Source organism: Nyctibius grandis, chromosome 10, assembly GCF_013368605.1.
Source record: "Nyctibius grandis isolate bNycGra1 chromosome 10, bNycGra1.pri, whole genome shotgun sequence".
In the NCBI taxonomy this organism is placed as follows: Eukaryota; Metazoa; Chordata; class Aves; order Nyctibiiformes; family Nyctibiidae; genus Nyctibius; species Nyctibius grandis.
The window spans coordinates 20,149,922-20,174,861 of record NC_090667.1 but is presented as its reverse complement, the minus strand read 5'-3'; the positions used below and the strand labels follow the sequence as shown (position 1 = coordinate 20,174,861).

Sequence of the window (24,940 nt, the reverse complement as noted above, 5' to 3'; positions counted from 1 at the left end):
AAATTAGAATGTAAGATGAAGCACCACATGACGAGTAACCCAGCAGTGCAGACAAAGTAGACTTAAGTATGATTAAGAAAAAACAGCTTAGAGAAGGCTGAAGATAAATAGGGAAGAAAATCAAGTAGTCCAAAATTAAAACATCCAATAAAATATTAGAAAAGTGGAAGAAGTTCTCCAAAAAGCAGCAAGCATGTTGGCAGGGAGGCAGCCAGACTACAAAGGATCTGGGAAGAAAGTGGCAGTCAGTATTGACATAGCATGGAACAAGTGAAGTAATTGGCTCAGAGTTCAGTACAAAAGCCACAAAACAGTGATCAGGGATTTTGTTTTATTTTTTAATGAGAACATGTGCTTTAAAAAAAAGGCAAGAACCAAGGTAATTAAATAATTTCTATGAAACTCCAAAACCAATAGTTACAATAGCTTCTAGCTTAAAGTCTATCAAGGCACCAATAATTCCTTTGGTGCAGACTGTCACTTGGAATAGCCTAAAATAATTAGCTTATCTCCATTCCTACAGCTTCCCAACCACACACGCCATCTCCTTAGTCATGAAAAATGGCAAGCAATTCTATGAAGTGTTTATGTGATATATTGTATTATAGTTATCACAACGGAGTAATAAAATGTATTTCTACCAATTAATTGTGTCTTCAAACGCAGAGCAGGGTACTGGGGAAAAGTTCAAAACTGTCACCTGCAGCCAGGACCAGCATGTAAGATACTGCCCATATTCTCACAGAGATGTAGATCTAGTTGAAACAAATGAACAATGTTTGGTTATTACTACAATAAAAATATACCTCTTTTTCATCTGCTTACACCCATGAACAGTCATGGTACTATATGTAGCAAAGCCTAGTTTCAACATCCAAAAAACCCAAAGAAAAAAAAGCCCAAAGACCTCAGACTATTTTAAACCCAAAGCAACTCTCTGTCTTTAGGTTTATGTTTTTATACTTTGGGGTTGTATTGATCTAGTTCTGGGGAACTTTTGCTTCACACTTTTATCACACAATACTCCGAGTTTCTACTGACCATTGCTTTGGGTTTGCACAAGGAAACCAGGCCAGTGTCATCTGCGTGGTTCACTTCCCTCTGGGCAGAAAAATAAAAGCTGAAGATTCAGCACATGGTTGTGTCTGACACCACATCACACTGATTTGAGCTCAGAAAACAAGATGATGAACGAGAATACAAAAGCGAGAAAACATGAAGCATTTTGTAAAATAAAATGTAATTTTTTAGTTAAAGATTATACCAGCTCCTAAAGAACTGTATCGTAAGCTCAACAAACTACTTAGTCTTTCAAAAGCATAGCATTCATCTAACAACTTTTTAAGTTCAGCTCATCAAGATGTTTACAGAATCACAGCAATGAGTCTATGCTATCACACCATATAATGTCAGTACATAAGAAAGACATCTCCAAACCTTTCTTCAGCAGTGGTCAGCAGTGCTTGCTGAAAAAAAAGAACTTAAGAAACAGGGAAAAATCTTTTTTTTTTTTTTTTTTTTTTTTTAGTAAACCACTCAAGCTTATGGCAATCAGTGTTTTATGGGCTTCTTGAGTTAAACGTTGTCCATCAGTATAATAATTAGCCACCTATGGACGCATCTTTTATGAATTTATCTAATCCCTTATTGAATTTCAGTTAAAAATAAAGATCAAGAGGTTAGCGATTTAATTTCCAGATCAGGAGCATGAAATTATCTAAAAGCAAAAGGAAAATAACTATTCCCATTTCTATAACGATTCATAGTGACATTTAAATGAAAATTGCTTAATTCACAAATCAAGGTAGTATTTCCATTTTTATATGTCAAAAATATTTGCATTAAAATAAGATAATTTAGTCTTCTTAGATCATCTCAAAAATAACGCTGTAGTAATATTTTTCAAGCGTAAAAAAGTAAAGCTCCATAAATATCCATAAACGTAACACAATTAAGATAAATGCAAAATTAATGACTCCAGAATTACTAATTTACTGGCACATTTACAAAGTGCTAAATTACCATCTCACCACAAGATATGGGAAATAAGTGATTAAAAATATGATTTTCCTGACAAAACTCAGTTTTTTCAATATAATGAAAAATTACAAGACAAGCCAATCTTTTTTAATTACAATTTTTATTCTAGCCTGCTCAGTGCGTTAAGGACAAAATCTCATTGTGCTAGCCTCAAAGGATACCAAAACCAACGGCCCCAGCGTTGAAACAATGTGAGGTATAAACTAGCAAATAAAAATGTTTACCAGTGTTCTCCTTTAAAGTGTCCCCTGCCTGTGCCAAACATCTACCAGTTAAAGTGGTTTTTAAATACTGTCTGATCCTTAACACAAAAACTAAAGAATTAACCTCAGACATCCTGCAAATTTCTTCTAACATGTATAAAAAGTTGTCCTGTAATCTTCAGGGGAGGCTGCAGTGTATAGCCCATGCTGTGATACATCTGGGAAGGGTGATGTGAAGATAGACTGCACTTAGAGATTTCGTGTAAGTGCATTTTTCTGCAGCATAGCTTGCTTCTCCAATTCCAGCTTGTTTTTAAAACAAAGACTCGCAGGTACAGAGCAGTTATTTGCTTTTCTTCTTGCATATAATGCTTTTGTTGCATTTTTTTCATTGCACTGAAATGACCCATCAGAAATACAGGGCACAAGATTTTTCTGTAATGTAGTATCTCTGTAGTGCTTTGTGCCAATGATTGCTGTAATTTAACCTTTATATTAAAAAACAGATCCATCAATAAAGCTTCAATTTATAGTATTAGTTTGGAACTGTTTATTTCTTCCATGAAACACCTTTTTTGTCACAATTTACTCAAACAGTTTGTCCCCCGGGAGTACTTGCACAGCATTGCCAGAAGCAATCATCCAAGATATGCTGTGCTAGCTTAAAGGACAGAGAAAAGTGTTTGATCCAACAATACATAGCTATACTTATTTATATGGATAGTAAGACAAGTTATAAAGTGTTCTCTATAATTTATTGTTGGTTCCTTTCAGTGTGATTTTAAAACATATAGCAAGGATAAAGTGGCATAATTACATGTATTGAAATTAAGATGTTACCTGAAATAAATGACTACACTGTTGTTCTTACTATTGCTACAGCACCAAGGACAAAGCACCAAATGACACAACACTTAAGAGAGAGACTTACAAGTTTGAACATGAGCTACACAATATTTTTCCTTCCAAACTTAAAATAACACAAAACCAAAAATCACACTTCTATTTCCACACATTCCCCTCCACCCACCCACCATCCCCAGGGATTTTTAACTTTGTATTATCTCAAAATAGAAAAGCAATCTCACATACACTTGTCACGCTCTGTACCCACTCTCACACAAGTGCACTGCAGTACTGCTTCACAGAGCTGTGGTCCTCAGCTGTTCTTTCCACAAATGCTAATTTGACAACATAAACGTCTTAAGATCCTTTTGTCTGTGCATATGGAAAGAATTGCCTGGACATTTTCATGAAAACCCACATTCATAGTCCTCTTTCGAAGTAATTTGAAGTCCATTAACATGTTATTTTTAAGCACATTTTAATCAGTAAAATAGATCAACAGCAAGGCTATGTTTTAGTAGGATTCTTTCTATCCCTCCTATCATCCCTAAAGCTGGTTGATCTCCAGTGCCAAAGACTGAAGTACCATCAGAATTTGAGTACTAGGAGACTCAGGCTTCAGTGGGTTTATGTTGTTCTTGGGATGTTGCCCTTCTGCCTAGCCTAACAAAAGCCTCAAATCTAACAATCGATACATGCCATGTGTGAGCCAGTTTGCCTTATTCCCTCAGAAAATGAAAGCACAAATCTTCTTTCTTTTTTTCTGAAGCTCTAGAGACTCAGGTTACAAATTTGAAACATTTTTGATCAGACATCTACAGTTTGAGCTGAAGAGCTCAGCTTTCTGCAGATAATTTACATAAGAAATCGATTATCTACAAAGGGGTTGAAGGAGGAGATGCTCACCTGCTAGTGTGGAATGCAACAGCAAAAACATTTAGCACAGTAACACATACAAGATCAGACCACAAGCATCTCATTTACACACAAGTAATTAGACAATTTCCCTAAACAGCTGTGCAGTCACCATAGAGCTTAAAAAAACACTCAAATAGAAAGATGGTTCAATATGGTTTTAAGCCATCACTGCCATCTCCATAAAAACACACAAAAGTGGTGTCCATCACATGATCCAACTCATTCCTGTCTCCTATGTCCTTCCTGTGCTTTGCTGTTACAATTATTTTTCATCTCATGCAATGAACAAAATCTTAGTTAATCTAAGGGAAAGAAAGCCTCTCTTAGGGTTTTTGTTTTGGGGTTTCTGGACTGGATAATTCTTCAGTCTTCTAAATTCTCACACTATTCTGCACAGCCACGCAAACATTTGGCAGAGCGCAGTGGAGGGAACAGAAAATTAACGGAGAGAGGAGAAAGCACCTGTGGAAGCTGGTGGGGAGACTTTTTTTTGAAGAGCCAGTGCCAACTTGCAAGCCCATCAAAGTACAGGCTAGGGCAATTCAGAAGTTTATTGCTAACAAAAAAAACTTGAGCCTTTTTCTTGGTATTCATCAAAAGGAAGATTAAAAATTTGAAGTTTTAGACATTTGAAGTTCTAGTTACAGCATCAAGTCTGATGTTTTAGTACAGCTGCATGTCACACAGCTGTTAAAATACAGTTCAAAACAAGAATGTTAACTAAACGCTTCAGTTAACTGACTCTCAAAAAAAACCCTGCTTTACCAGGAAAAAAGCAGCATCTCACCTCACTTTCAGTCTTCTTTTGTGTCCCAAAAGTGTTTCACATAGCACAAGGCCAGTCATGATAATCCTGAACTCCTGATTTACTCAAGCAGAAATTGTGAATTGGGAAAGGAGCATGATGGGTTTACTGTATAAATCTATAAAGTATAGTTCTATTCAAATGAGAAGATAAAAGTAACTATAGTGTCCAGGGAAAATAAGATGAGGCAGAATAACTTCTGAATCAGTAAGTGTTAAAAATTCAAAAGGTGAGAGAGAAAGCAACTGCTGACCAGCGCTGTGTACATTTGGAATACATAATCAGCAGATTAAGCAGGCATCTTCCTACCTAATTACACTGAAGTCAAACTCAAGAAAGGTGGGAGTGAAGAGGATAAATGGGGTATTTGCCCTCAGTTATCTGTGTAGGAGGCTCTTCTCACAATGGTGCTCCAGTGGCAGTTCAGGCTACGCTCACATACCTGACCTAACACAATACCCACTGGAAGCACACAATACCCACTGGAAGCTCTACTGCAAATAAAGAGAAGAGTGAAGAGTTAAAGCTCTTTAAAAATACTAATGAATTCTCTTTATAGCTCTTTTCATTGAAATGCTTCTGAGCACTTCAACATGAAGAACCACACAGAGATGATAGTCTCTCTCCTACTCAAAATATTGATAAATGACCAGTCATTAAATCCCTCCAGGAAAGCTATTAATGGGCTCCTCCTTCGCACTGCTCCTAGTGTTCCCTCACGCTCCACAGACCGAACAGAGGAGTTTGGCATCATTCGTGTAACGAGAAAAGGAGGCAGCAGCTTGAAAATCTACGCTGTATGAATGCAGGTTGCACCAAAGTGAGCATTCTCTTTAAGAAGATATCTTTTTTCATTATCTAAGCATTAAATTGAATGTATGTAAGGTTTTGGAAAACAGGCTAACGTTACATGAACAGCAAGCAAGCTATAGTGCATCTTCTCAAGAGAATATTGATAGTCAATTAATAATAATGTATTTACAATATGAAATAAGAATTATAATTTAAAATTGAACAGGTGACAGTTATGCAAGTAGAATTAAATTTTAATTATAATACATTACTATTTGAAGGGACTAGCTTAAATCACACATTAAACAGCAAGTTGGACAATATGACTATTTTTGTTAAAATAATGTTAATATTAAAATACGCTAATACTCTAAAACAGTGATAAGAAGGAAGGATACATGAGGCTTAACCATTCTTCCAAAACTACTTTACTGTTTTTTTCCTGCTGTGTAGAAAGCTATTTTATGTTTAGACTAAATGTTATGTACTTTTGCAATGAAGTCTAATACAAGAATTATTCTGTGAAGTGGCTGGTTTGATTTTTCTCTCTGCCTGTATCTTCAGATAAGTGTTCTATATTTGAATGCACTATCTTTAAATGCTTTTCACTTCTTCTCTCAGCACTGAAGATGAAACTGTCATAATCATCTCCAGCAACAAAATGCTTTTAAGTTTTTTCTACAAGTCTTTATTTTCCTCCCTTTTTTCTTAAGAGTATTGTTTCTGTTTTCTAAATTCAAACTTCCAAAAGAAATTCACTAAATTTCCTAAGACTGGCTGGATGGTGTGGATTTTTTTTTTTTAACATACAAACATGCCAGAGTTTTAAAGACGGTCAAAATTCAAAGCACAGTTCATGTTGCTTCATTTTTTTGTAGATATTTATTTCAAGCTGTACCAAGACAATGAAAGCTCCAAGTTTGCAGAGCCATAGAAGTGTGCATTTAGGAAACAGTGGTTCCTAGATACGGCATGTACCAGGTTATGTACATAACTCCCCAGAAATCTTGACAAATACATATCCCTGAATCTCCTAAACATGATCAACATGAACTACTGCTCATTCCTCAAAAAAACGTACCTAGCGAGTTCCTATTTTTTCTTTAACACATATTAGTACTCGGAGACCGAAAAAAGAAAATTCACTCTGAGCAGAGAAAAAAAGGTTAATTACAAAATGCTTTTCATCTGATTAAAGTCTTTGCAATTAAGGCATTCCTGAACTGTTTAAAAAATAAATGATTAAGCAGCAGATAAAAGATCTCCCTGAAGTTTTTGCTGGTTTTCTTTTCATTCTGTGGAAGTAAACACTGAGAAATTCAGAATGCATGAGAAAAAGCAACTGAGTTTTCCAGGTTTTGCCTCTTCCCCCTGCCACTACCTATTTAAAGAATAGCTTTCCGTAGAATCAGTTAACCTGTATTTTAGGACATTTAGGAGTTAGATAAAGATTTAATCAATGCACTTGGGCTCCCTGCTGTGATTCAGAGAGGTCTATAGACAAAATTCCCAGCTCCATTAAACCTACGTATTCCATTACACAGGTAGTAGAGGTATGAGATAACTGATTGTACCTTTTCCCTTCACTTTTGTTCACCAGCAACGTGCCTGAGGACAGTGTGAGTGCTCATATCGCAGCTATGTGATGGGAATAAAGGTTAAGAGAAGCCCACCTATCGTCCAATAAAAAGAAACTTATTTTTCCCTTTCAGAATTCACAGGAGTATCTATTTACAAATACACACATTTATTGGGAAGCTCAAAGAACCACAAAGCAAAGAAGCAACATGTGATCTAGCTGATTGGCATTAGAATAGGTTTACTAATGCTTCATTTGTCAAAGATCCTAACTTCTACACATTTAGCAAAAGCAATCCTTAAGTCCAATGGCAATAACTAAGAAAAATAAAGCTCTCAATGCTTTCAGAACAGAAATCCATCACTTACATATGAAGGAGACCAGTAGAAGAGTGAGCAAAGTTCAAATGATACCAAAAGTATCTAGCAACAATTACAGTTAAAATACTAAATGTGAATACAAAAATATTGCTGAAAACCTTTAATTTGTTGGCAGTAATTAACACAATTGTGGCCATCTCTTTTATTCATTATGTCTCTACTCTGTCATTTAAAACTATTTATAGTGACATTAGGTTGATTCACCATAATTTCCTTCCTCCCACAATCATTTATAATTTTTTCCTCCAGTAATTTTATAAACTTAAGGGTATTTTTTTTTCACTTCCATCTGCTGATAAAAAACAATCCATCTTACTATATTAAAAAAAAATCAAGGGTCAGAATAGCACCCATTGAGCCGCACAACTTTAAAGAATGCATGTTATACTCATTTTTCTTCCTTCTAATTCTGCAGATGCAAATTAGCTCAATGAGCGAACAGAGTAGATAGTGAAAAAGGGTTTGTTATGCATTTAGAAATAGTGAGCCTAGCAAAGTAATAAGTTTTGACATTTAGGACCTTTCTATCTTCTATTATATTATATGAATATGAAATACGAATGATTATTTGCTTCTCTTCTCAAGAATGTCGTTCCCAGTCTAGCCTTGATCAAAGTGACAGAAAATCAGAATAAAAATACAGTGTAATAAAATACACAGTGGATATTAAAGACCACGTACACTTAAAAATAGTCTCAAAAAAAAATCAGTTCAAAATTCACCTGGAAAATTCCTCACTGTTGCCTCAATTTTTCTTTAGGCACTGTGGGAAGCCACTATGTTTCAACTTCCAAGTCAACAAAGTACAATCTAAATACTAAACCCCATCATGCAAAAATGTTCTGGCTCCAGTAAATACTCTTAATTGGCATGATGACATAGCAGTGACAACCTCAACTTCTCTGATTTAACAGGTTTTACAAAAATTTTCCACTATGCAGGAATGTAAACTGGAGATTACATTCCAGCATTTCTTAGTTCACAGATTATATATTACAAAATGTAAGGTAGAAAATTATGCAGATGGCTGTTATTTTAAAATCCCATTTAAAACCATAGTGGAAAAAATATCAAACATTGTTTTATACATAATGACGTCTGCACCAGAGACACCTGTCTGTAAGAAAGCAGAATACACAATGGACCTAGGACACTGGCAATGTCTTGTAGTATATTACATTTGATATATTTGATCTTTGATCTAAAAGATAATTATACTGCTGGGAAGTGTTCTGAGCTGTAAAGTGCACAAAAAATCCAAAGCTTTGCAGGTCCTATGAATGTCTAGACAACAACAATATGGTTACTCGTGAGCAGCTCAATAACCTACTCAGATAACCCTGTAGATAAGTACTTCCACTTAGAGTTAAATGCTCCTTCAATTAATATGCGTGTTAAAGGTACTTTCAATATAACATTTATTCAAGTCAGACTTTGTTTAAATATAATTGAGTAAAAATGTTATTGTATCTAATCCAACAGATATACACCCCCTATATATAGAACTATACTTGCTTTGGTCACAGACACACACAAAACCAAAATACAGCTCAATGGTATTAAGAACATACATCCAAGACTATTGAACAGAAAGGAGCATTTCTTTGGTTTTTCAATTGTTTTGTTTTTAATCCTTCATCAGGTTTCCATTTTCCATATAACACACTAATATTTTTTTGTCTCTTCCCCGCATCCATTAAATAAGACCCCCATAATTTATTCAGGTCCCTTCTATATAACCCCTAGTACCCTTTCACTGCAATATGTTCTCCAGTCCTTTCCTATGACTGAATTTTCTCTGCCATTCCTCAGTGAGGATGCAGGATCTCTTCCCTGTATCCCTTCCCTGATTCTGATGACACTTGCAGGGATTTAACCACTAGCAAGAGTGACAATAGGTTCAAATGTAATTGGGGGGGGCGGAAAGGAAAGCAGTCTTCCTCAACCAAAGAACATGACAAAAATTATCCACCCTAAGAAGAGAAGCAGCCCCCAAAAGATTGTATAAAAACTTCCTTATCAATGACCACATATGAAATAATGACACCTTTCTAAAACTTGAGTTTTACTTAGCGTGTTTGCTGTGATTACACTTCTGTGTGAGTTCAGTGACATAACTCGTAGCAGCAATCTTAAAGTGAATGACTGAAATAACTCCTGGAATGGAAAGGTATTTAACAGTGGGTAAGAAATCCATCTACTTTAGCATCTACTTTCAAAAACCAGTTCTAAATGCTACCCTCAACGAACCAGAAAACAAAAACTACCTTCTGTACCAATGTGTCTGATCAAATGGAGAAGAACTTACCATTAAGTTACACACCAAAAACGAGTTAAATTCCAAATACACCCAAGAAAACAGGAAAGTACTTGCAGGTGGTTTGTAAATAAAAGCTACGTTCATTGACTACAATATTCACTATGAATTCTTTACTGGGTTTTCATAAACAAGTCTATTCAGAGGACTGCAAAATATTCCTATGGAAAAAGAAGCTTCCCCTGTTGAGGACCTTTCACTCTCAGCTTTGGAATACTTGCCATGATCTCTTGTGTTCATCCAGCCAAATTCATTTTGCACTCGCCAACATATCCCTTTATTTACTTTAAATAAAAATTAATTTATTTTAAATGAAAATTAATTTATTGATCAGGACACCAATTTACCAGCATTTGCTTGGAAAAACATCGATGCGGTACATGTAGTTTAATACTTTGCTTACATATATATGCAAAAAATCAATAGTAAATTGCATCTGTTGATTTTGCATATACAACCCTCAAAATGCGTGTGTGTAAAGATATATACCCACACATATACATCCACATACTGAAATGTGCAAAGCCAATATGTATATGAATAAGCACAAACATTTCAAATACATACTTTACACTTTTTTAACTGTGCATAAACAATATCATCCTCATAGTACCTGAATACAGTTTAAAGACTGGTGTAAAAATCATCAGTGAAAAAACCCACATTTCTCTTCATGGCAAATGTTTGTTAAATGTAAATGCTGATATTCTACTCCTTGGAAGAACATTTGTCTGCATGTGGAATTTCATGATAAAAAGCTTTAAAGTCCCAGGTTTCTCTAGATAAACCCCACTGGCTTACTGATGCATGAGTGCACTGAAATTGAATTACTGTACAACAGCAATTACTTTTCACAGTACAGTTATAATGAGAATCAGCTTCACAATGAAAGCCAGGTAGCTACAGTAGCAAAAGTTAATAAAAAGAAATCTCTTTTATTTGCATTTTCCACTGCAGCAATGGTAGTTGCCTTAAAGAAAAGTAATCCTTAACACTTGATTTGCCATCTTACAAGTAAATCAACAATCATTTTTACAGGATTCTCTTTACTTGCCAAGAAACACTAATGAAAATAGAAATTTCATTGCACAGTTAGTTTCAATAATAGCTTTTTGAATATTCCCTAATAACCTGTTTATCTTTCATTTTGCTTTCTTTTCTATTTCCCTGTATCTATCTTTGATTTTTTTTCCTGTTACACCATTAACTAGGAAAAGTAAAAGCACCAAATGAATAGTTTTAATTCCACCTCTTTTTCACTATCAAGTTTGTTTCAGTAGTCATTTGTTACTGAGCATTATGTCATCGTGCTCTATTCCTCTTCAGTTTCAAATGAGTGGAGTAACTAAAGTATCCTAAAAGCTTCTAAAATATTATATTAAGAAAAAAACAATTACAGCTAACTTTAAATTAAGACTGATCAAGAACATTTTCTGTGAGTGAAATCACTAAAAGTCCAGGAAAAGCAACACCGCAAGTGACAGCGGACTACATGAGGCTCTCAAAGGGATTATTTGGGTTTGGCTGTAAAATTAAACTCACTGCTGAACATCTCAGGAAACATTTCCACTTATGCCACCTTATGGGCAGTAAGGTTTTTCCTGACTCGAATGTCATAGTCTTAAAGGTAAATGGATACATCTACATTTGTCACAGCTAGAAACAAGGCATCAGCAACATTGAATCAAAACCACTCTTCAGTGGTTTTAAGTTAAATCATGTCACAAATATTTCAAAATAAAATCTGAAGTTGCCTTTCCGAAATTCGATCAAGTAGGACAGTATTAGGAAGGAAATAGTTAACAGGAATATCCTGAACTGACATAAATCTTAGGTAAATAGTGAACCCTGGAAAGGGGGAGGAAAAAAGAAAAAGTTGCTTGCAAGGGTTTCCATCAGTAAGTAGATGACAAAAGGTTATATAATTGGTTTAGCACTTTCAGTTTTCCATTTATTTTATGTATCTGACAGCACAAAAATAGGACATTCTGTGATAGGATAATTGCATGCTGAAGGGTAATTCAAACAGGGGATGAATACGATAAAAATCACAGTGAATCAATTAATCACTATTAAAAGCAATGGGACAGAAAGATAAAAATTCAACCAGAATATAAAGTGGGAAGAGGGAGAAGAGAGTTCAAATGTGATTAGTAGCTTCGAATATGTTAATGTGTTTTAAAGCATAAAGCAAAACAAAAAATCTGAAGGCCTTTCCAAGCCATCCTATTTCTCTATTTCCAGGTCTTTCTTCTTGGCCTTTTCTACAAATTAAAAATTTTATATACTGTGACTTTCAACAGTTGTCTCACATTGTTACATCTGTTACAAACTGAAAAAGTATGTTGATTTATATATTTTGTCTAAAAAAGTATTTTAAATTAAACCATGGATTTTGATATCTGCTTGAAGCTAATTCAATGAGCAGTGTAGGGTAACAATTTGGGGTAACATTGGAACATGTTTTCTGAGCACTTGGATTTGAACCCTTGCAATGGTCACCTCATTATTTCTAGGGATGAGAGATATTTTGTAAGTTACTCTTCATTTAGAACTTACCCCAATATTACCGCCAGCATATCTAAAATATTACTCTGAATTCTAGGTTTCAGTGCTCTTAGTGTAAGTTTCCATCAAAAGCTTATGCCAAAATTCCATTATTTTACCAGCAAAGTTATGCAGTATTACTTTGTCTCAGGGCGGAGCAGAGGTCTTAGGGCCATATGAGCTTTGTTACTCCAACCTCACCCTCTCCAGATATGAAGAGAAAATTAGCTATGATGTTCCAAAGATGGAACTCATGCAAAACCTGCACTGTAAAAAAGGATTTTGTACTTATCAGAACATAAAATACTAGGCAGTACTTACTACCAGAACAGATCACCTTATATAGTTATACAAAAAAAAAAAACTTTATTGGAAGGTACACTAACCAGATCATTTTTTAAATGAAATGACTCTATCCCAACCAAGCTTCTAGCCTCCTTTCCACAGATGGAAAGCTTCCAAAGAAGGCTCTGGATTTCAGTCAGTTTTTCCAGCACTAAAACCCTTTCACACAATACTACATGCATAGTTTAACCTCACAGAATTTGGGCTTATTTTTACTCAGAGCATGGTGGCCTATGTTGGTCTTATATCTTTTTTCCTCCTTCGACAAAAACACCATCTGTATGAAGAGGCTGAATCAGTTCTAAACACTCACAAACATTAGAAAACACTCACTACAATCTCTAAGTGAGAGTCAAACTCCTCTTCCCCCAGAGCACTCCACACCAATGGAACAGAGCTCTGCTTTCCTTGTGTGCAGCTTGCTGGTCACTTCTTGCGCTAAATGAGTGCTGCCCCAAGAATGTTTTTTTCACATAGTTACGATCTCAGGACAGTAGTTTTCTCTGCTAAGGAACAAAGAAAACAACCCCTGCCTCGAGTCAATATTCTGCAGGCTTCTGGAAGCTGTTGCACACATCAAGTGCAGTTTTTCTCTGAAAAAACAGACTGTAAAAATAGCACTGCGAGGTTCCATGTTTATTGTCTTTCTCTGCTTCCCTGCCAAGCGTGCTCAGTTTACAAGCTGAAATGTGTTTTACTTCACTGCCAGCCCAGAAAATTCAGCCTCTAAAACGTAGCCAAATTCCTTCCTCCCTTTTGCACCGTAACGAAAAATAAAAGGCTGAGGGCAAAATTGTATCTACAGTTACACAAACGGAATCCTTGTCCTTGGATGATGCCTTCAGCTCCACAGTTGAGACACAAAGACCTTCAACTCAATTGAGTGGATAAATCTGACTGAAATAGAGTAGCTGGTAGTAAACAGCATCACCACAATGTCCTGTTAGTTTGTTGATATAAGTCATGTAACAGGAACTACCATTACAGGCAGCCACCTAAATTTCTAGCAAATAATAACGCAAAATTAAAACTACAACAGGAAGACTTGTTATTCTTTAGGACATGTATGTTACAATGAACTCCTATTCGATAGAGTAAAACACAGAACTCAGAACTTTTTCTTTTTTTTTTTTATGATAAATCTAATCTGATAGGATGCCAAAGCTACTACAAAAGAAGCAGCAGAAAGGAGATTAAAAAAAACACAACCCAAACCCTACAGATGTACAGAAAGCTCAATGTAGCTACTTAATGGTCAGTAATAAGTTGTCTTTAGAGTGATGTAGTACCACAATTAGAGGAACTTTGGATTTAGCCCCATTTGAGGCATCTGAATCTTCTATATTTGAACTAAAGGACAGTTATTGAACTCTGAAGATTCACTGCAATATTATTTTTGTGACAGTGAGCAGTGAAATTAAGTTGCTTTTGTTTGATATTTTTAAATGTAACATTTTAACACACAACCATATATAGTTATGTTTTACTGAACATAAGCAACATCTTACAAACTCATGGGAAACTGGTAGTCCAAATCTAGTTACACTCTTGCATTTATCTGTTGATGGTATAAATAATTTGTACCTATTCTTCTAAACACTGATCTTGAAATACTTCTGAAGGCTTTAGTATTTCCACTTCAGCACTTCACTAGTACAGCCTTCAGAGCAGAGCCCAAATTATACACTTAGTTTTACATCACAGAATGAAATAGCAGGCTGATCTGCTGCTTACCCGTACGGCTTCAGACTTCTTATGAAACATTTCTTCCATATTCTTTGCTAACTTCTTCACAAGCTGAAGGCCATCTATTTCTTCTATTGCGACATCCTTCTCATATTCTTTGTATTTCTGGGAAAAAAAAAAGAAAAAAAGAATTAGGGAAAAGTCACTCACGTGAACCAGCTGAAATTTTGACAACTAATTATTAGTTTCCTATTACACTTTTGCTGTTAGTTTCCTATTACACTTTTGCTGTTAGTTTCCTATTACACTTTTGCTGACATTCTTCATTTATTTGATGTTTATTTGTGTGACAGAAGGCTCTGTCATAGTGATAGAATACCTGGGTTAGAATCTCCATTAAGAAACTGAAATAGAAATATTTATCTCATGCGTTGTAGGAAAACTATAATTCTCCTTCACAACGTTTAAATAACCCCTCCCCACAATTGAACAGCCAAAAAAAGTAGTAAAAAATCCTGATATCCCATCCAAAAACCATTTAAAACTAGTGATATGCTTGGCAACCCACTGCGCCTTAAAAACCTATAGTCTTCCTCCTAAGCTGAGCTTCTTGTAGTTGTCTATTTCACAAACTTTATACGCAATACTTATATTATGAATACTTATACTACAAGCTTATCTAGAGATTCTTAACTTTCCATGCAAAGAAAATCCTAAATAAACCACATAAACATGAGTCTTTATCTGAATGCAAGCATAAAAGTATCCTTTATCCAGTATATGGATGAGCATTACCTTACAGTCTCTCTTCACAATGTGAGTAACTCTCAGACTAAGCACTAGAAATATATTCAAAACAATTTTTATCCTCCATTTCCTGCATATCAACGTTTTTTCTTTATCAGTGTTTACAATGAAGCTTGTAAGAATATAATGCACAAAAAAAGCATAATATACTTTGGAGTCAATCTTCAAAACATTTAATACTGAGAACATTCCTCTTTTCCATGTCATTCCATCATAGCCTGTACTCTAAGTGATGGCTTTCAATCTAGTTATTGTTTGCTTATCTCTATTTAAAACATATACGGTTGTGATGAACTAATCATTGCCCATTACCGAACCCTTAACCTACTTAGATAATTGTACCTCCATTATACTAAGAGGAAGACGAAAAGCATACCTGGCTTCTACCAGCTTTAGCCCTATGTGCAAAAAATATCTTCCAAACCTCTAAAGTAAATCAGACTCAGTGCAATGCACAGCACAATACTTGAGTCAATGAGATGAACTGGTATTATTAAAAAGATTTACCAATAAAATTTGCCTATAGAATTACAATTATCTCCAAACCTTATATAACTCCAGAGAGAGAAGGAAGAATAATGGCATCAAAAACAGTGCCTCAAAGCACCTGGATGAGCACTAAAATGATCAAAACAGTAAGTCAGGACCAGTCATGTCCTGGCTGGTGACAGAAGGAAGGATTCTCTTGTCAGAGAATGCCTGTATATATTGTACCCATTTCTTCTGACAAAACTAATTTTCAAGGCAAAGTGACACTTTGGACCTGCTTTAATCCTTATACTTCTCTGCAAAAACTTGTGCAAATGTTTTGATAGGCAAATAATATTCAATAAAACATCATTTGCAGACAATTTCACAAGAAGGTTAAAAAATACAAAGTTGTCAGTAAAGATTTAGGACACTATTTTTTATATTCTGTAATTTCAGTAATAATTTTAGGAATAATTTCATTTTTTCACACCATATCCTGTTAGGAGGCTCTATTCTACTGGGATTTTAACAGTAGTGTAAGCAACCTAAGAAACCAAGTAGACCACCTGCATTTTGCTCTCTGGAGGCAGAAGGGGAGATTTGGTTATTTCCCATTCTCAGTCTGCATTTAAATTGCCATAAGCAGAATTCCAATTTCAACTCTGCAAGTCCATTTATGCCATTACTAGATTCACTACTCTCCACTCTGAAAAAATTAATTTAGGATCGCACAGTGATTTGTCTAAAATAGAGAAATACTATTTTTTTATTAGAGAAATATAGAGAAAATATAAAAACACAGTAGACAACAGAGAGGTAAATGTTAGTGTAACAAACACTAATGTGATAAAATGTAGTAAATTAACAGTAAATCAAACACAATCCCAGTTAATTAATGATGTCAAAGTCTGTTCACATCCCACAGGATTTGAAGCTTTGGAGAATTTAAAACAAATGAAACAAAGTGCACTGCCATGAACAACTATCGTATTTATTATGTCAATAGATCAAGTACATATTTGAATCATGTATTTCAAGCTGCACAGATCATGTTCAACATATCAAGTTCTGATAAAAATGGTTTCCTTTAGCATTGACCTTTGAGTTCTTAGAAAGCATTCTAAAATGCATCGCTGCAAGAGACTGTTTTCAGGTCATCAGATTTATTGATTTAAGCTTTGACATCAAGTGAAGAAAACCAGGAGGTTATTCACTGCATTTGTCTGAAAACTGAACGGTACAATTGAAATCAACAAATTTTCTAGGCACAGAGAATCATACTGTATAGTCTATTAGGCTATTGTGAGTACATACTAAAAAGACACGCTTCGCAACTTTGACTAACTGCTGCCTTTGAAAATTAATAACAACTTGCACTCAAAATAGATAGAAATTATTTATTAACTGATCATTTATGATTTTATAATTATGTTAGTAATACATAAATTCATTTTTTCCTAATTTAAATGCCAAAGTTCTAACATAAAAAAAAAAAAGAGGAAAGAGAAGATATTATTTAAGTTGTATTTGAAAAGACCACACATCTTGCATGGTGCATGTCTAGTCAATGTTGGAAACCTTCAAGAACATTTGCAGCAAACTACAAGTATTTACTTGATCTGCAAGACCTTGGCAACCAAGAGGTTTACATAATATGTATTTGACATTCAGTATTTCATTGCCATAAAAATACTTCATTATTTTTTCAGCCGTCAGTGGAAGGTTCCAAAGCAGGAGAAATCATGTGGTTGGAAAAAACACCAGTTGTTTTTAGTATCCTTGTGCTCTAGTGATTGTGTCTGGAGGGAAGAGGTGCCAGCTTAATCTGTGCGTGTCTATGCATTTCCTCTTAATACTCAACGTGCGTGAGGCTGGGAATTCAGATTCAATCTAGAAAGCAGGTGATTTTATAATAACTATTAATGCAAGAAACCTGAACCACAGCAGATAGTGAAAAAAACAAAACCACAATAAAACTGTAACAAAGGACGTCATTAATAATGGATTCCTTTTCTTTCACTGCAGAGGCTGTCTGACCTCCAGGCTCTCATCACTTCCCTACCATTAGATTTTACATATTAGATTTGTTTTTAATTTAAATAAATTAGCTAAAACAGCAAAGACACAGTTCCTTTTAAAAGAATTTGAAATAGTTTTTAAAAGAAAATAAATAATTTCATTTTATGTAATCTTGAGAAGACAGCAGTGTGCCACAAGGCTTGCAATTAAGCAAAATGCTATCACAGACAGTAGTGAAAAAACTTAGCTTCTGGGCCAGGCTGTCCTTTATATTCCAGACTTGCAAACTACCTTGTACTACTGCTACTTGATATGGCTCTTCCAAGCAATGCCTTAAACAGCCATTTCCCTCAACTGTAAAAAAATATGAAGTTGATGATAAAGTTTTTGTTTTGTTTTGTTTTTAAAAAAAAATAAAAGATTAAACCCTCAATTTTTTTCAATATGCTATAATTTTATTCCAGTAAGAGATACTGAAAAATTCTCATCAACATTTGTTATCATACCCAGTAACACATTTGTAATGTTATTAAAAGGAGAAAAAACAGCCTTAACTTTGCTATAAATAATTGAATTGCATAATGAAAGGGTATGAAAAGTCAGAGTCACAGCTAGACATTTCTCTAGATAAGTGGATTTCTAATTGTCTAGAAGATCGAGCAGATACAGCTTCTGATTTCCTGTGTTACAAAAAAAAAATACTTGAAACACTGATTCTTTCTGCTTACAAAAATCACCATTTGTTAAGAAATTCTCCAGAGAGACAAGAACATTTATCATTCCAGAAAGCACACTAAAAATACATTATTTTTTCAGTATCTGTTTTGCCAGATCATTTCACGTAAACACCAGGGAAAGACAGACAGTATTTCACTGTCAGAACTTTTAACACTGTTCATGGATTTAGGCACGAGGCTTTTTTCTTGCATGGTAAATGATCATCTAGAAATAACATACTAGAAAGCGATCTATACAATACTCAGGCTTGAAGCATTTCATGCAATCCAAGTATTTGGCACTGAAACATCAACACACAAAACATCCCCAGACCAAAATAACAACAAATAAAACCCTCAAAAAAAACCCCAACAACAAAAAAACCCACAAACAAAACACAAACAAATAAAACCACCACACCAAAAAACCATGCAGCTTGAGTGACCAAAGCAGGAAAAGAAATATCCCTCTTGAAGCAAGACAACTTCAGAAAGATGCCGTATGTCAACTACAGTTTGAATTTTTACTCCTTGGGGTTTTTTTCTCCCAAGAGAAACATGATCTTTGTGTTGCCATTTGTATTTGTATCTACTTCTATCAGCTCCTATCAAAATCAAGATAATTGTCTATATAAAAATATTTCAAGTTACTTACAAGTGTGCAAACAGTCCTTAGTATGACTCTTTCAACAAGTCTGTGGGTGCTTTGCACATGCACAGAACAATACCACCATTTATGACCAAAATTCTTTCCTCTCCCTAGGATTTTCAGAGCCAGTATTCACTATCATCCTGATTAAAGAAATTTATTTACTCAACAGGAATATTGTAATAATCCTTTAAAAGTAATCTTTGGTTTGTGTTGCATATTAGGAACTGATATATGCCTCTGAGGTGTATTCATAGCTATAGCTTGCATAGTTGTACATATTTTACAAATGTTGCTATTTGAGAGTGTTTTTGTCACATACATGTTAAATATGCACGTACACATTTTTTGGTTTATAATGAAAAAGCAGAACTAGCATGCAAATGAAAGATCAAACATCCAATCTATCCATTGTTTCCATGACAAAATATGTTTACTCCATGTCATTTTAAAAAAAAACAACCAAAAAACCCCACACCAAAACCACTTTCAGATGTTCAAGTCTCAACATTGCAAATGTAAAGTGAAATTACAGAAACATACATTTTTGATTAAATCACCAACTTTTTATTTCAGTTAATACCTATTGCCCAGCAGAAAGGCTGTGCTATGCATTGCCTGAACTCTTTAAACTTGCTTCAGACACTCTGCCACGTAAGTCCTAACAGTGACTCCCTTTGGCACAGAAGTGCTGGTTTGAAGTGCCACATGAATTAATCGGCTTATTGAAACTATTTTAATTCTATATTTGAGATGTCCCAACAATCGAATATAATCAAGGAATGAGTCTACAAGGTTGCAAAAAGCTTACAGCTAGTACAATTTCCAGCTATTAATGTGGTTTCTTTAGTTACAGAGTCAAAAGCTACGTCAGTCTTAAACATAATTCTGTCTTAGCTAATTCCTAAGCTCTAAACTTAAGTGGATTTCTTCACTACTGTTAACTTTCCTACTCAAAGTAACCTTGGATTTTTAGGTCAAGTTATTCTAGAGTGTAGGGATCAGAAGGCTGATAACATACTACGTTTTTATGCATCAAGAAAAATGTTTTTCTTTCACTAATCTATTGCTTATTGCAATCAAAAAATAAAGCTCACATTCAATTTTTATGCTGTTCTCATTGTATAACAGTTTTTAAGTTACATGTTATTAACTCTACTGCACAAAATTTAAAACAAATGGCATTTATTCAGGGTGCTTTAAAAACACCTACTCCTTTTTACACTTTGTGGGTTTTGGTTTTGTTGTTTTTTTCATGGTTTTTGGGGGGTTTGTTTGTTTGGTTTGGTTTGTTGTGTTTTTTTTTGTTGTTTTGCTTTATTGGTTTTTTTATTTATATTATAAACCCCCAAATCTACAATTTACATGGAGCAAACTGGCAATGCAGTCACATTAGGTGCTGACTTACACCATTAACAGTTCACTTGAAATTAAAAGAACTATGCACAGTGCAAGGTTTCCCACTATTATCAAAATATGGCTCTGAGCTTTTGAATCAAAACTAAGAATATAAATTGCTCTTGATGTGGAAAATCTATCACAGCATTTTATAAGACAATATTCTTTTAAAACAATATCCGTGTTCAAATTGATGGGACACAAACTGTGAAAGTTCAGACCTTACATGGCTTGAGCTCTTGCAGTGCTCTACCACAGCACCACACATCCCTTCTGCATGTGAAAGATGGTATAGGAATTCCCAGCAGAAGATTTAAAAATATACAGCACAGCCTCTAAATGCTTCATCAGAAGTGAGGGGTCGCTAATTATATATGCACTGTTGGAATAAACCTGAATTTGAAGCCAAATAAAAAGCAGTCTCCAGAATTGCACGTGCACGCGACTGGGAAGCTGAGCTTTTCCCATTGAGCAGAAGGGTACTCAGATGGCACTAACACAGCAGAGATATCAAATACAGATGGTGCGCTCCTCTGACAGACTCATCTGTGAATGTCTCCTTAGTAAAAGATTTTGTATTTTCCTGTTATCGCATTCACCCTATGGTGGTGTGGGGTTTTTTACACTGTAGTGCCAGTGTTATGTTGTTATTATCTGGTCCTCCTTACTCTAAAATTCATTCAGTGGAGCAACTTCAAAGGCCTTAACAAAATAAGCCATATTAAGAGTTGTTTTTATTTTGATGACATCTGGTGAACCTTTATAAACAAAATTATTTTAGTTCAGAGCTGGTATAGAATTCTTCAGCCACAGAGCTCCAAAGACTTTATAAAAGGAGTATCTATGATAACCTCCATTCTGTACATGGGGGTATTGAGATAGACAAATTCAGTGACGTGCCAAATGCCACAAAACAGTTCATAACTACAAAGAGAACAAGTTCTCTTGGTTACTCTTCCAGTGCCCTGCCCAATAGATCACAGACAACTTTGCGACTCATCTTTCCATACAGATCAAGCTGAATTTAACAATGGCATATTTCTCCTAACCTTGACATTAGAGAACTCCTTGATAATTGGGAGTTTGTGTTACACCACATTACACACTCCTATTAACCTTTAATGAACCTCTTTGTGTTGGTGAAATCCATCAGCAATGACCAGTGCGATGGCACGCTCCTTTTCTTTTCTGCAGAGAAAATTTTATTCACTTCATCAAATGACTCCAAGGAGCTCTACATTAGCCTGTCATGTTTGACTCTTGCCACACACTGGTGTCTGAAGAACTCCTGTTGCCTCAAACTCCCCTTTAGTTGCTTCATAAAATACACTTTGAAATCTAAAATATTGAAAGATTTGTTACATCCTATTTTACTATGATTAGCTACTCAAAGCTGTACCTGGTATATTATAGCCAAACATCAGCTATCCTGGGAAATCCAGCAGCAGCAGACTTGACAAGAATAGTTACTGCTTTCCTTGCAAAATAGTTTACACACAAAGTATCTTACAGTCATTGCAAGTGCACTATATGCCCAGCATATTTAATCTTTACAGAGATACTGACTTCTGACCTATTTTGACCTCATTACTACATGCAAGTGCTACAAAACCAAATCAATTAAAGCATTAAGCTAAATTGTAATCAAAAATAAATCAACCAACCTATTTCCTGATTTAGCAATATTCCTCTGCCCTGTCTGTGAAATGTGGCCACACAAGATACCTCCTCAAACCTTTGCACAACTAGATATGTATAGGTATACCAGATAAACAGCAATAACTGGAAGAGTCTTGAATATATACCTGGTTAAAACAGCTGAGCTAGTGCAGAAAGGTACAAGCTACTCTACAATATAGAGTATTTCTCATCACAAATAAAATTTATTAGCAGCAGTCACACTGCTGATGCGTAAATTATAATATTCTCTAATATATAAAAAGATAAGGAAACACACTCCAGAAGTTTCAAATGCTTGCTTTCTAAGACTAATTCAGTATTGCAATTTTTACTTTAATTAGTTAACAAGCCTCTGACTAAGCAACCATCACCAAAAATGTGTGATCCAAGTAACAATCTAGTTAGGAGATCTAATTCTAAGCAGTTGAACAGAGGTCAGGAATGCACACTCATCTTTCCTTCTAAGAGTTGCTTTGGGTCAGGGCTAACCAGAATAACAAAACACGTTGGAGGAGGTTTGCCTTGCTGCTGCCTCCAGCATCCAGGGGCAGAGGCCGAGGGGATTCCAGACTCTCTTGCAAAAGAGTGCCAGCTCACCATCTTTCTTGACTATAAACTCAATCGTATTGAAAATGGTTGAAAAAGCAAATTACTGTCTTGTAAATTCTTTTAGACATCTGAAACATCTTCTCAGGCCAGCATGGGTGTTTTAAGAGCCAGTTAACCAAGCCTATTAAAAACTGCTTTAGAAATATATTTTACAGAAGCTGTCTATGTAGTTATACATACCTTTGCTTCTATTTTAGAAGAGAACATAAAGCCTTCATTTAAACCAAAAAAGAACATTCTGGAACTTCCCTGGAGACTCTTTTTTCCATAAAGATGTACTTGATACTCATGAAAACACACTACAGTATTTCACATGAACTGCTTTAAACAATGAACAAAAACCCCATAGGTATAAATCTGCAGAATCACAATATGACCCAGAGGGCATGTTCATCCAAGGCAAAGCCATCACTATATTTCCAGATGAAAGAAGGTATATTAGAGGCATGTACATCTAATCTGCTCCTCACACAAGTCTGAAGAAATGTGAGAATGCAGTCCTTTCATCCTGGATAGTTATTGTGAGTCACTGAAGATTCAGAAGTAAGGAACCTGACAACTTACTATTTTCACCAATTTCTCAGCCAGGATGAGATACTACATTTTCTTTTGTACACCAAACTGCATTGGTCTTCTCTGAAAGCCTTTATGGTTACTGGAAACAAGGACAACCAAAAGAGACAGCTTGCTTTGTGCTGTAAGGTCACAGGATACATCCACAAACTAATTCTTTCAGAGTTTCTTTATAAAGTTTTTTCTCATTATACTTCCTTTTATCACTGTCTCTCTCTCTCCCCCTCCTTATTGTTCCATTTCTGCAGACCTATGCCTGCCTTACACCCAGCTGCCCTTCTGGGTTTCAGTATTTCTATATACTTTTTTTAGACAATGCTTATTTTCCATCCCAGAAAAACTAGACAATTGTCTCCCCACCTTCCATGGTTGCCCCTAAATGAGCAATAAAATAAAATGAGCAACAAGGAAAGATAGAGACAAAGCGGAGTACAGACTCAAAAACTGAAGTGCATTCTGAAGACAAACCTTTGCTTAGCAATACCCATGTCTTGTGACAAGATTTAAAAGCACTGCTCATTTAGAATAGCTAATGGTTATTGTTCCTCAGAAAAAGAAACACTTAATCTCATCTCCTTGGGACACAAACTGTGTTAGCAATTTGCAACGTTCTCCATACCTAACATTCATCTGCTTGGATAATACTTCTAAATCTTTACCCTTTGCATTGTGTGGGACCTTCAACATTAACTCTTAAATGGGCTTTCTTTCACTGTTTGTCACTATGAAGGATATGGCATTGATTCCTGCTGCTATATCTCATCATTGCACTTTTCTGTATCCACCTGATCAAAGTATTCATATTGATTTAGGGTTTTAGACAGGTATCAGAACACTATGTATCAAAGTGGACTTCTAATAACAAGAAAAAGCATAATATCTGAATATCTGAACTCAGGCACCTAAATTTAGGCTTCCAATTCTTTATTTCATCATTGAACATGAAAAATGATTTTATTTTCAAAAATCTAAACTCCTCTCAGTCACATCAAAGCCAGCAATGCCAGTATGTCCTCAGCATCTCTGAAAATCAGACCACGTGCATGTGGTCTGTGTGCAGAAGAATTGAGAAGAATTCAGCAGGCTAACCATATCAAAAATAAGATTTGGAAACTGAACTATAGTATTTGGCACTGCCTGGAAGTGTGAAAACACATTTGTGTTTTTGCCACACAAGCTAATGCTTTTCACTTTCATGTGTGATTCTCAGTCACTAATAAAACTTCACAAGTAACAGTACAGAACAACCAGCCTTTCTGTACATTTAGGTAGAGTAGTATATTCACCATGATTTCTTTCAAAGCCTCATAAAACTGGTAAACACACAAGGAAAAACAAAAGGTTACAGTTTGATTGCCAAACCATGTCCAATCCAATATTTAATAACTGCCTTTGAAAGACTGTAATATGATATAAACTAATGCCCTGTAAAACAGAACTTACCCAGATCTTTTTCTCTTTGGATCATTTAGCTATAATGCATCTATTCTTAGACTGGCATCTGAAATACTGGCATGCTGATAGCTCCCAATATGTTTTTTCCCCCCTCAGAGTTTTTTT

At 35.2% G+C, this 24,940-nt stretch overlaps 1 protein-coding gene across 1 annotated transcript in view; it reads right to left on the bottom strand.

The window, feature by feature from the left end:
* Positions 1-24,940, bottom strand: part of CACNA2D3 (calcium voltage-gated channel auxiliary subunit alpha2delta 3) — a 460,953-nt gene that overhangs the window by 345,616 nt on the left and 90,397 nt on the right. The window contains exon 3 of the mRNA XM_068408846.1: positions 14,507-14,623. Within this exon, the coding sequence (XP_068264947.1) occupies positions 14,507-14,623 (117 nt within the window). The remainder of the gene's footprint in view (positions 1-14,506; positions 14,624-24,940) is intronic.